The sequence below is a fragment of the Notamacropus eugenii genome, chromosome 5 (genome assembly GCF_028372415.1).
Source record: "Notamacropus eugenii isolate mMacEug1 chromosome 5, mMacEug1.pri_v2, whole genome shotgun sequence".
In the NCBI taxonomy this organism is placed as follows: Eukaryota; Metazoa; Chordata; class Mammalia; order Diprotodontia; family Macropodidae; genus Notamacropus; species Notamacropus eugenii.
In genome coordinates, this window is record NC_092876.1 from 9,058,969 (window position 1) to 9,073,312 (window position 14,344).

The 14,344-nt window shown below is 37.1% G+C and overlaps 1 protein-coding gene across 1 annotated transcript in view; it reads right to left on the reverse strand.

The window, feature by feature from the left end:
* The window catches only part of LOC140507322 (vomeronasal type-2 receptor 26-like), a 46,208-nt gene that overhangs the window by 13,401 nt on the left and 18,463 nt on the right, over positions 1 to 14,344 (reverse strand). The window contains 4 exon segments of the mRNA XM_072615437.1: positions 2,528 to 2,596; positions 2,599 to 2,653; positions 3,518 to 3,739; positions 8,606 to 9,409. Coding sequence (XP_072471538.1) covers positions 2,528 to 2,596; positions 2,599 to 2,653; positions 3,518 to 3,739; positions 8,606 to 9,409 — 1,150 coding nt within the window.

Here is a 14,344-nt window from a genome sequence, read left to right on the forward strand (position 1 = left end):
CTCAGGAGTGCCACTCTCGGGTCAGCCACAGGTGTGCTATATGGTTACTTCTGAACCATTAATTGTTATCTCCCTGGGTCTCTGTAAAGTCTGTGCCCATTAGTTAGGCATTTAAATTACTGTAAAGTTTTAATATAATATGGGCCTTGTAAGAATTCATTTCATACTTCTTTCAGTTGCTATATAAAAAAAATAGACTCATTCAAATACTAATCTCTGAGAGATTCAATTTGCACAGAAAATGCTGTTCTTGTCCTCATTCCTTTTTTCCTACTGCACTAAAGCTATCCTCTCCATAAACAAAGATACCTTGTGATCACACTTGGGCCCTTCAAGTTTTAATTACAGTTTTTTTTGTAGTAAATTGTCTTAAAAGAATGTATATGCCTGCATGCCAGTCTATCTGTTTTGGTTCATGAAGTGAGCTTTGCTTTTTGTGTTGCACTTTTCAGAACATGTTCAGTTTTAGGAAGTATCTAGTTGAATCTTGTTGTTCAGTTGTTTTCAACTCTTTTGCAATCCCATTGTAGAGTGGTTTGCCATTTCCTTCTCCAGCTCATTTTACAGATGAGAAATTGAGGCAAACAGGGTTAAGTGACTCGCCCAGGGTCACATAGCTAGTAAGTGTCTGAACCCATTTGAATTCAGGATAATGATTCTTCCCGATTTCAGGCCTCACACTCCCTTTCACTGCACCATCTAGCTACCCTAGGTGAAATCTACTTATGGATAAATGTCTAAGAGCTTAAAAGTCTTGACTTTCCATTAAAACAATTCAAAATCCCCCTGCCTTATGTCCTAGCCCAGAATGTAAATGTTTCTCTTTGGAACATTAACCCTGAGGGTTTAGTCCTCTCAGGTTGATTTTCTTTTCTTTTTTTTTTTTTTCTAATTAAAGGGGCCATCCCTTGACTCACTTCTTAAAGAGGCCTATCCACCGAATAGGCCTCACTCAAAGTGAGAACCTGAAAAGACCTTAGCCTAAAAGACCCAAGGTCTCCCATTGCATTCTGAGCCATCTACAGTTGTCCTGATGAATATCCAGCAACTAGACCCTGGCTAAGGAAGAGAGAGTGAGGCTGGTGACCTTGCACAGCCCTCCCTCACCCAAATCAAAGTCAATTGCAAGTTATGTCATCATTTCCTTGATGTCACAATCTTCTTCAAAAACAAAGGACAAACACAACCACTACATTAAAAACCTGACACTCCGACATTCCACTTTAGTCCTATATCTTGCACTTCAATTAGTGTTTCATTCCATGCTACTCATACTACTTGTCTGTACCTCTCACCCAAAATCATTTTGACCTTTGGAGATTACCACTCCTTAGACCAAAGTCCTTCATCCTTAATAGCCCTACCTATACTCTGTTGTCTCCACTCAGTCTCCCAGCTTGGGACCACAAAGATCAACAATCACCTCACACTTCCTGTTGTAGAGTTTGCTCCAGTTGAAACATTCTGCTGACGTATATTCTATGAGATTTTTTTAAACCTATACCTACCCCTGAGCAATACATACACAGAAGTGAAAATGTAAAACATAAAACTAATCTCCAGCAATGTTTGTCACCCAGCTGGTGCTTATTACTACATATCCATGTTCAGATCTATTTACAAACTTCTCCAAAACCCAGGTGCCTTTTGTAGTGCCAATGTGATATTCATAGCACCTACTGCTGAATATCACGGCACAATTCCAAATCACAAAAAACAAAACAAAACAAAAAAACCTCTCCACATGAAAGGTATAGCCAGTTCATTTATTTAGACACCAGAAAGCCAATTGCATCATAGCAACAATAAGCTACACAATAACAAGGCAGAGGACAGCACCATTCCCAAGCCTTCCCCTGCTGAGTTTTCTACAAACCAGATCCCTTAAATAAATCACAAGCAGGCCCTCTCTAAACAATTACAAACAAGGTCTTTCACACTAGCCAGCAGCCTGCATCCTTTCTATCTCTCTGACTGCTCTCAAGACTAACTTCCTCTCAGCTCTGTTCTAGCTCTGCCTCTTCCAGTTCTACCCTTCCTGTTCCACCCATTCAGCAAAATCCTCCCACCACAGGCTGCATTTGACTCAGACTAACGTGACTCAGGCTGCTATGTGAACTAGGCAGATGACATGGGAATATTAATGAGTATGAAAGAACTTCCCATTTACATTATCATTACACCTTTATTGACCAACATCTACTATGAGAAAAATTACACAAGTGACCAGCACCAATAATCCAAGATAATTAGTAAATGTTTGCTGCTTGATATTGAGAAACACAAAGTAAGAAAAGTGTCCTTCATTGGTTTATAGTTCAGTATTTTCCAAACTATGCCAATTCTGGTCACCTTCACCCCATCATTCATTACTTTCCCCCCCCACTATCCACTGGTATATAAAAAGTACATCTCATAGATGAATGTGCCCGTGTGACTCTAAATGCTAGGCAAAGGTGTTTTCTGTTCCCCTATCCTTGGGAAGGTCTTCTCTAGGGTTTAGAGCAGAGTTATTATAGACACTTACCTCTCTGGTTCGAGATTTCCCCCTCTGCACATTGGACGCAGTCAAAACAACAGTTAGGCTCCCCTTCCCGAAAATCTTTCTGAATCCAGAATTACAGCTCTCACTACATACAGACTGTGGAGGAATCTGAGTAAGCAGAAGCAACAAAGTGCAAAAAATGAGTGAGGAATATCACATTCCAGCGTAAAGGGAAAGATGTCTTGCTATACGATGGTTAATTATGTTGATTTGGTATGAGCTAAGGAAACATTGAAGATTAGCTAAAGGAATTATATCTCATCTACATGTTCATGAAAATGAGTGCTACGTAGGTCACTAAGTGGTAAGAAAATATCAATTAGTTTGGAAAATTGGAGTCTTAGATTGTTGCCACATTTTGTTTTTTGGTCTTTGAGCTTTTAAATTCTTTGAATCTGAGTTCCATGATTGAAAAAGAAAGAGCAGGTGTCGGGCATTTCAAGGACTCAAAGGTGACTTTCACTATATTAAAGGATGTGAGTCTGTATATAATATAAACAGTAATTCTCAGGATAATGGAATGAAGAAAAAACCCGAGAGATTTAAAAATCTTTTAATCAGTATCTACATGAAAGAAAGTTTTAGAAGATTTAATAATGTGAGGGGAAAAAACTGTCCAGTAAATTTCTTTGGAACACTTTGGAACACTCATCTCATGCAACTTACCTGGGAATTCAACCAATTCAGTTTATAAATACATACATACATACATATATGTGTGTGTGTGTATGTGTGTAAATGAGTGTATGTACTGCATTTATTGTGTACTTTTGCATTTGAGTGATGTAAAATGATGGAAACATCGATATGGTTGGCTGTTTTTCTTTCTTATCTACATTTTTGCTGTAAAAGGAAAAGAGTTAAATCCAAAGGGAAACTCACACTAGTTAGTGAGCCTTGTGGAGGAACCCAAATTGTTAAGACTAATGTATGTGACTGGAAATGAAAACCTGATACTCAAATTTGACTGACCTGTGAATCATTCCATGCGATTGAGTTGCTAGATACGATGAAATCGTGATCCAGCAGGGTCCTGGGAATAAACTGCCCAACTTTCACCGAAACTTCAGGTTTATTGAAGTAAACTAAATAATTCAGTATGTCATATTTAGCCTCATTGTTTCTGTTCTCATTCAAAACCACCTTATCTCCAGCACTGTTGTTAAACTGCAGGTTCCTCAGAGAAAAGTGGAACTAAATCAGAAGAGAAATCTCAATCACTCTTTCTTGCCTGAAGATGGAGCTGAGAGTCCAAATAGCAAAATCTGAGCGTTGTGCAGAAAATTAAATCATTACTTAATTAATATATTCATTACTCAACACATATACTCAACCCCCTACTATGTGCAATGTGCTTGGTTAGATGATGGCTATTTTCAAGTTACCAGAACCTGATGATCTGGGATTTATGATATTCTTTGAAGGTAGATTTTTTTATAAATCTGCTTTTGTATAGGCTACCTCTACCAAGAAGCATTCAAAGATTCACAAAGTTTTGAAGGTGTTATCATCTTGTTAGCATTGAGTAAAGTAGGCATTCAGTTTATCCTATTTAAATTTGAGTATACACAAGGAGGCTTTATTAAGCCTTTTGGCCATATGTATCAGGCTCATTTTTGTAAATCAGCAACCTCTTCAGTAACAGAAGACTATGGATTATCTTGCCTTTATGTCCACATTATTATTGTGGCCACAAATGCACATTGGCTAATTCATGTACATCCAACAAACACAATTCATGTAAGAAATAAATGAGTTTCTTGAGCGTAGGGGAGGCTTCATTTAGTTTTATTTTCGTATTACATACTTAGCTATGATGCCTTGGTCTCCGCAGATGCTCATTACGTTCTGTTGAGAGGAAATGGCAGATTTTCTAAGTGGAGAAATATCTACATCTCAAATATGTATTTCCACCTGGCAGTTTTGGTTCTTAGTTATCATAGATATTGTCTATGGAATGTGGGGATCACTCAGAAATATACAAAAAGATGTTCTTCCAGATTTACTTTGCAGCAATTCACAAGAATATCTGGAGCAAACTACTGTGCCATATGTGCCATATCATTGTTTGCTTGAATGAACCTTTCCTGTGCATGAATCAATTTAGCTGACCTCAAAAGATATTTTCTGAACACTCACTGTATGCTACTCACCATGCTAGATGATGAAAGCATCCCAGCATTACTAAATATCTGTGGATGTCTGATTTTCTCTATTAGGGGTGTACTAACAATAAATAGAATCTTCTTGGTGAGAAAGTACTCTGAAAATTCTGAAAGAAATATCAGCAATGACAGGCTGTAAACTTGCTATTTTTGGATCCTAGTATCTCAAACTCAAATTGTCCCAAAAAGAAATTATCCTCTTTTCATTCTAAATTCAGCCCTTCTTCAAATTCCTCATTTCTATTTTGGACACTATTATTCTGCTTGTCACAAAGGTTCATAATTTCTGAGTCATCATTTCCTTTTCCATCTATAAAATCAGTCACTAAGTCTTTTTTTCCTCAGCTTCATATACATACATGTACACATATGTATATGTATATACACATGCATATGTATGTATATGTGCATATGCAGACACATACATATATATGCACACACACACACATATATAATTTGTTCCTTTTTGCCAGCTTACAGATACTACCCTTGCTCCAATCTATATCGCTTCTCATCTGGACTGTTGTTATAGCTACTTAAGTTGTTGCCTCTGGAACTTTACTATAATTGAAACTACCTGTAGCTTCTGTTCTTGCTCCTGGGATTTCCTGGGTAGTCTTAAATTCAGCCATACCTCATGTGATCTTTACAGTTACTCCTACATCAGCACCAATCCATCACTCCCGTATGTTACTTCCTTGATTCTGAGTCTTCACAAGAAGATCTACTTCAGTCATCAATTTTGGCCCCAGGAATCTGGATTCTGGTTCCTCCCCAGCATCTATTCCAGTGATCTGGTAGTTATTCCCTTAAAAGAGGTACCTGGAATTCCTTTACTCACTTTTAGCCTCCCAGGGCCCACCAACACCATCTCTCACAAGGTTGAACATAGAGAGAAGACGCTGAAGAGTCCAATTACCTCCTCTTGGTGTTAACAGATTTTTTTCAAATTTATTTATTTTTATGTTCTCCTGATTCTTATAGGGTTTGGAATATGATATTCCAGAAGTCAAAGGAACTAGGATTAAAACCAAGAATCTCCTACCCAGAAAAACTGAGTATAAAACTTCAGGGGGAAAAATGATCATTCCATGGAATAGAGGACTTTCAAGCATTCTTGGCGAAAAGACCAGAGCTGAATAGAAAATCTGATTTTCAAACACAAGAATCAAGAGAAGCATGAAAAGGTAAACATCAAAGATATATTATAAGGGACTTACTAAAATTCAACTGTTTATATTCCTACATGGAAAGATAATATTTGTAACACTTGAGACTTTTGTCAGTACTAGGGTAGTTGAAGGGATTATATCCATATAGACAGAGGGCACAGGGTAAGTTGAATAGGAAAGGATGATATCTAAAAATAAAATTAAATAAAATTAAGGAGTGAGAGAAATATATTGGGAGGAAAAAGAGAAAAATAGAATGGGGCAAATTATCACTCACATAAAAGAAGCAATAAAAAACTATTTCAATGGAAGGGAAGAGAGGGGAAGTGAGAGGGAAAAAGTGAACCTGAATCTCATCACATTTGACTTAAGGAGGGAATAGCATGTATACTCAATTGCTATGAAACCATCTTACACTACAGAAAAGTAGGGGAGAAAGCTATAAGCAGGGGTGGAGGATGATAGAAGGGAGGGCTAATGGAAGGAGGGGGTAATTAGAAATAAATACTTATGAGAAGTGATAGGTTCAAAAGAGAGAATAGAATAAATAAAGGGGCAGGATAGGATGGAGGGAAATATAGTTAGTCTTCCACAACATGACTTTTATGGAAGTTTTTGCATAACTATATGTGTATGACATATATCGAATTGCTTGCCTTCTCAGTGGGGATGGGGGGGGGGACAGAGGAAGGGTAAAAAGTTGGAACTCAAAATTTTAAAAACATACGTTAAAAATTGTTTTGAGATGCAACTAGAAAATAAGATATGCAGGTAATGGGGGTACAGAAATCTATCTTGTCCTCCAAGAAAATGAAGGGGATGGGGATAAGAGAAGGGAGATGTGTGATAGAAAGGAGGGCAGATTGGCGGAAGGGTTAATCAGAATGCATGGTGTCTTGGGGTAGACGGAGGGGAGAGAGGGGGAGAAAATTTAGAACTCAAAATCTTGTGGAAATGAACGTTGAAAACTAAAAATAAATAAATAAATAAGAATTTTTTTCAAAAAGAGATGCTTGTTGACTTCACTTGATTTGGCCAAGTGATCTCCCTGCCTCCAATCTCTTTCATCTCCATGCTATCATTCATATATCTATCCAATGGATTCTCTCAAAACACAGTTCTTATCGTTATACTTCTAATCTCAAAACCATCAGTGGACTCTTCATTCATTTTAAGGATAAAATGCAAACTTTTCAGTGTGGTGTTGAAAACCTCAACATATTTTGAAAACTTCAACATAGTTTTCAAGCATTTTTTGCACATCACATCCCTTCACAAGCTCTACATTCCAGTCAAACTGAAGGGCAGCTCTTCTCTGAATTCAACATTCTATTTCCCAGATCCACATTATGGCAAGTCAATTATCATGTCAGCAAAACTGTTTCTTTACCTCTGCCTGTCAGAATACTTATCTGCCTTGAAAGCTCACCTCAAATTCTACTTCTGCAGAGCATTCCATTATCCCTTCATCCATTCAACAAATGTTTACAAATAACCTACTGCATGTTTATTACTAGTGATATAAATAAAAATCCCTTCCCTGAAGACTTTTACATTCTATTCTGGGGGGATGAGGTAGGGGTGAGCTGTACAATAAAAAGTGAACATGTACAATAAAAACTAAATTCAAACTGGAGTCAAAGTAATTTCCATGGTAAGAACATGACAGAATGAAGTATGAAGATGGGCTTCTTTTAGGAGATGGCACCTGAGCTGCGCTTTGAAAGAAGCAGGGCATTCAATGAGGCAGAGATAAGAGAGGTACAACTTCTAACATAGAAGACAGTCTACGAAAAGGTGTGGAGATGAAAGATGAATATGTTATTCCCTGCTCCTTCAAGGGAGCCAAGAAGACAGAGTAAGCATCAAATCACTATAACTCTCCCATATTCACCTCCACACAACCATAAAACAGTGCCCCCAAACAAATCCTGGGGGAGCAGAACCATCAAAAATACAGGATGAAAGAATCTTTTAGCCCTAGAAACTTGGAAGATTGGCAAGAAAAGTCCATTTCACTTACGTAAAAGGGGAGAGCACTCCAGGATATCAAGTATCCTGGCCAAGTAGTATCAAGCCCCACCTCGGCAAATCAGTGGAAGACTGACCTCCAGTATAGTGGAGCAGGCAAATGCTAACACAAAGGTGCCCATGTGCCTTAGCATAGCCAGGGGAACTGGCAGACTCCAGTTGTAAGAACCACCCCATGCTTCAGAAAAGCCCCTGGAAAACAGGGTCAGATCCCCTCTCCTTCTAATATATTGTATTCACTTATCTTTCTACATATTGTATCCCCTCAGTAGAATATAACCTTCTTAAATGCAGAAACATATTTTTGTCCTTGAAATTGTTCATTATTCAAGAATAAAATTAATAAACATTTATGTAGCATTTATTACATGCCAGGCAGTTTGCTAAATGCTTTACAATTCTTATCTCACTTGATAAGTGAGATAAAACTCTGAGAGGTAGGTCCTATTATGATCCCCATTTTACAGAGGAGGAAACTGAAGCAAATAGAGGTTAAGTGACTTCCCAGGGTGACATAGCTAGGACATGGTTTAGGCTGGATTTGAATTTAGGTCTCCTTGACTCCAGGTCCAGCACTCTATCCATTATGTTAGTTGCCAGTTGCATACATTGTTAGGAAGTTACTGTTTGCAAAGGACTGTTCCCAACAAAGAGAAAACAAAAGACATCAACCCAACTGAAGAGAAAACTACCTGCCATGGTTGAGGGATGAAACTCTCTCCATGTGTCCCCAATCCCATTTCTATTCTCATCAGGAACATTTCATGGAGGGCCCATGCCACGGCATACACGGCATTGTAGGTGGAGTAACTGAAACTAGACATGGTCATGTCAAAATATTCTAGGGGTAGATCTTCCAGTGAAGCATTTAGTGAACATTCCCCTTCCTCCAGTTTTTCAGGTTCATCTACACACTTGAAAACTGAATGCCAAAAGCTCTTCAGAAAATTATCCTCTGGATATTTAACAGGGTTAACACCCTTGAGAAAATGAGAAAAACCAGGAACTTCACTAGTCTGGTGTTTAAATACTAGAGCACCATGGAAAGCATAACTATCATAATGATGGGGTCTCAGAGTAACATCCAAGTCCGATGTGATGATCCACAATTTCAAAGGTGATAAAATAAGAGGTTGAGAATGTCTCAGGATCATGAGTGAATCTGCATCCCCATGAATGATGATTACTTTGGCTGAGGATGCCAGGATTCTGGGCATGAAAGCTACATGAGATTCATCTTGACTTGTGTCACTGACAGGGATCTTTTCTATAAAGGCCACACAGATATAGCTCCTGAACATCTTTTCTGTAATGTCCCAGAGGAATTTTTCTCCTCTCATGTCATCTGTGGCTACCAGTCCCACCCAATTCCAGTCAAAATGAAGTAGCAGCCGGACAATACCTATAGGTAGAAAGGAGTCGCTGGGAGCCATATGATAGAGAGAAGGAAATTGGATCTTGTCATTCAGGATGGGATCATATGGGCCATAGGTAATCTAAATGATAAAAAAAAAATATGAGTCATTTTGAGTTCTATGGAAGTAGTACTGATGACATCCTAGTGAAATGATCAAGATTGATTCTGTATCATTTTCTTATTGATCATATTTACAGTTAATTTATTTTGTCCTTCAACTGCTCTTACCCTGTAATTCCTTAAGTCATAAGTTTTTTGTTTCTGACCTGAGCTAAGGATTCAGCTGGCCTGTAATGGATGAAGTTTAGAAAACCAGTTCTTCTGCTAATCACTGATCTATTTTTGCTTTAAGGAATTAGCTGAGTGAGGAATGTGTGTCAACACAAGGAAATCAGATCATTAACATTAATTTTAGTAAGATCTGAGGCAGTAAAAATTGCAATTTGAAGTTATTTATAAAACTGAGATTTGATTCGGTTGACATATATCCCCAAACTGAATACATATGTGCTACTAAGCTTGTTCCACTATAAGAATATTAAGATTAGAGGATTTTTAAGCATTCCTTATGAAAAGACCAGAACTGACTAGAAAATTTGACTTTCAAATACAAGAAGCAAGAGAAGCATGGAAAGGTAAGAGGAAACAGAAATCACAAAGGACTTATTAAAGTTGAACAGTTTACATTCCTACATGGATATACGATATTTATAACTCATGAGACCTCTCAATATTAGGGTAGTTGAAGGGAATACATACATACATATATATATATATATATATGTGTGTGTGTATGCACACTCATGCACACATATATGTATATATGCACACATATATGTGTATATATGTTTACACACATATGTATGTGTATGTATGTATGTGTGTATGGAGAGAGACTTAAAAATGAAGGGATGATATCTAAACAATAAAATTAAGGGGTGAGAGAGGAATATATTGAAAGGAGAAAGGGAGAGATAGAATTGGATAAATTGTCTGAAATAAAAGAGGCAAGAAAAAGCTTTTACAATGGAGTGGACGAGGAAGTAAGAGGGAATGAGTGAACCTTACTCTCATCAGATTTGGCTTAAGGAGGAAATAACATAAACTCTGTTGGGTGGCTTACCCAAAAGGAAGAGGTTGGGGGGAGGTGATAAAAGGGAAGGCAAATTGAGGGAGGCAGTAGTTGAAAGCAAACACTTTTGAAATAAGACAGAATCAAAGAAGAGAATAGAATAAATGGGGGGAGGGGGATAAGAGAGAGGGAAATACAGTTAGTCTTTCACAACATGGCTATTATGGAAGTGTTTCATGTAACTACACATGTATAGCCTATATTGAATTAGTTGCCTTCTCAATGAGAGTGGGTGGGCAGGGAATAAGGGAGAGAAGTTGGAACTCAAAGTTTTAAAAATAAATGTTAAAAATTGTTTTCACATTCAACTGAGAAATGAGACATACAGGCAATGGGGTATAGAAATCTCTCCCTATAAGAAAGTGAGGGGGGAACATAGGAGAGGGTGGGATGAGAGAGGAGAAGACCTATTGGGGGAGGGGTAATCAGAATGCATGCCATCTCAGGATGGGGGGAGAAGAGGGGTGGGGAGAAAATTTAGAACTCGAAATCTTGTGGAAATGAATGTTGAAAACTAAAATAAATTAACTAATTAAAAAAGGAAAAAAAAGATGCTGATAAGATAATTGTGAAGATTCTGTCATAATCAAAAAGAACTAAGACTGCTTTATACTGTTCTACATTTGTGGAGTCATTTTGTGCTCTTGGGGTTAGGTCTGGTGGATCAGTATTAATTGTTATAATTATGTTGCTGTTTCTTCCTTCTGTAGAAAATCTCTCTCACCAAGGTAAGTTAAGTTATGAATTTTATGATGAGTCCTGTTATTTCAATACCGTATCCTGAACAACTAAGTAGTTGACTATTTGAGCTTGTCATCTGCCTATTTAAAGTTATGTATTCACGTATAACATAATGTCAAGTTTTTCAGAATGTTATAAGAATAATTAAACAAAGATATAAAAGTTTGTAAGACCAAGTTATGTCTATTAATTGGTAATGATTAAATTATAAACATTTTTTAAAATAGCATTTTAGTTCAATCACTAACATTGGAGGAGGGTAACTTATAGAATATCTTGTGTCACAAAAAGGGAAATGCAATTTTACCTAGGTATAATGTGGGATGAATGCCTGTTTGTAGACCATGTCCTGAAGTGTATGTTTCACTATAGGCAACTTATTTGTTATGCCCTATTCTTTACACTATTTGGATTTAATTACTTGTTACATTTGTGAAATTGGCCCCTTTTAAATCTAATGCATTGGTGTAGTGTAGTGCTAATCAGAGAGTTAAAGGTCTTCCCCACCCATTAATGGGCCTGCCCATTAAGGAAAGCTTGATTAGGGGAGGCCCACAGCCTTTGTTAATTTCTAATTCACTACTTCTCAAGGGTTGTGGTGCCCTCTGAATCTAAAAAAAAATGTATAAATACTTCAAGGTGAGATTTTACTTTGGGGCTTACTCATTGGAAGTGTTGTTTGGTCAGACAAAACTCTGGTAGCCACTATGGAACCCCCTGGCTTTGAAAACCCACATGTTTGTACTTCTCTCTCTGGTAAATATGTATGTAATGCTCAGACTGTTGGATCTGTCCGTTGATCTGTGATGTATGTATCGCTTATAGTGAGACAGTAGGAAGCCTTGTCTGTTGATCTTTATTTCTCTATATTTTCTCTGAAGTTCAAGGTGCTGACATTTTCCCCTTAACTAAGTGAATATGTACTCGATCAAGGTGATTGTTGACCCCTCAAAAATTGCTTTCCTTTTAGAAAAGCAGATCTAGAAACTTGTGATAGTACGCCCTACTCTGTATGTTGGGGTGCTTGCTTTAATATGTGCTATAGGTCATTTGCTTATAAAGAATGCTGTTGCCTATGTTGTCATTTAAAGATTATATCTATTAGTCTCTACTTCTCCTAAAGGAAGGAACTGGAAGGACTCATTTTAGAAGTCAGAGACTCATAGATTTTAAATAGATTCTTCCTTTAGTGTCATTGACAATGTCTATGTCACGAAAAAGGTCTAGCTAAAGATAGAAGCTACAAGGTCTTTTTAAAGACCAAAATTTTCTGAAGTTTTGAGTGAACTATGGGTTATTAATTTAATATTCTTCTTATAGCTCTATTGTTAATAATATCAGAACCATGAGGTTTGAGGTTTTCACTACCAAAACTAATTATTGGAGATATGGATTTAAGAAGATATACTAAATTATATCGAGATCTGTTTTGTAAAAGGCTTTGGAAGGAAAATCTAAGAATTTGCAAGTGTCACAGAGCCAAAGATACAAATCTACCAGAGAGGAGACAAATTTAGAACTGCTTTAAGAATGAGACTTATTCCAGAATGTCCAAGAGAAGGTGTTACTAGAGGACAAATAAGTGCAGGGGACTTCTTGGATTCAAGATGAAATGTGCTGATTAAATGAACACTGGGAATGGATTACTGGAATATAAGGATATTTGATGTTGGTTGATATTGTTAATCATCATTATGTTTGCCTTTTTACTTCACAAACATCTGTTTGCTAAATTTTTAGTTATCTTAGAGATATGTAAGTCTCCTATCTAAAATTAGTCCATGGTTTTTTATATTCCTACTATGACTTGTGTTATGATTGGCAGCTAGGTGGTGCAGTGGATACAGCACTAGTGCAGGACTTAGGAGGATCTGAGTTCAAATCTCACCTCAGACACTTGACACTCACTAGCTGTGTGACCTTGGGCAAGTCACTTAACCCCAATTGCCTCATCCTGGGTCATCTCCAGTCATCCTGAGGAATATCTGGTCACTGGATTCAGATGGCTCTGGAGGAGAAGTGAGGCTGGTGACCTGCACAGCCCTTCCTCACTCAAAACAAAGTCAAGTACAAGTCATGTCATCATTTCTCTGATGACATGCTCTTCTTCAACAACAAAGGATGAACACGCACACACACAAATGGGAATAATGTAGAATGATTAATTACTCTTGTTATTCTTTTTAGACATTGCATTAGTTGCTGTGTTAAAACCTGTCTTAAAATTATGTCAGAAGAACTGATGTATCTATACTGTTAATAATGACAATGACAAATATGAATAAGTGATCTATTAGAGACATACCTATCAGTCATTGATCAAATGGGAATATTGAAATGATCTAGATTGATTCTTCATCATTTCCTTATTGATCATATTTACAGTTAATTGATTTTGTCCTGTAATTTTGCTTTTGCCCTGTGATTGCTGAAGTTGTGTGTCTTTGTTTTTTATATTAGTTGAGTATTCACCCAGCCTATGATGGGTTAAGTTTTGAAAACCAGTTCACCCTGATCACTGTTCTATGTTTACCTCAAGAAATTAGCTGACCCTGTGGGATGTGTGTGAACACAAAGAAGTCTGAGCTAATGTCTCTACACCATGAAGTAAAAGATATCTGGGTTGCTATCCAAAATGTCTGGGGTGCCATCTTGCAGGTGGACTTAAAGAATGAACAATTCTTAGTCACAGAGAAGGAGGAGAGTCATTGCTAGCCCATTGTTACCAAACTTCTGACCAATCATACTGTGCCTTGGGTTTTGCCATGATGTCACTTATCCTGTTCTGTTCTTTGTTATGTATTCCACAAATCATATACAAATTGCTCCCCTCACTTGGGGTCTTAGTTTACTGAGGAAGTTGAAATCCTTTCTACTTGTAGATTTGTACTTCACAAATAAAATGATCATGCTCAAAACTTTGTGCCTCAGTTTACCTTATTTTAGCTGTTTCGTTAGCAATAAAATATGTCATCAAATCCAAATATCATTTTTTGGGAAAAGTGCTATGGGCTTATAAATTTTTAGACCTTAAATGAAGAAATCATTAAATATGAACAATATTGTTTTTTTTTAAAATAAGTATTTCAAAAACTTGTTTGAGCTTGATCTAAAATAAGGGAGTGAAAAAATATTTTAAAA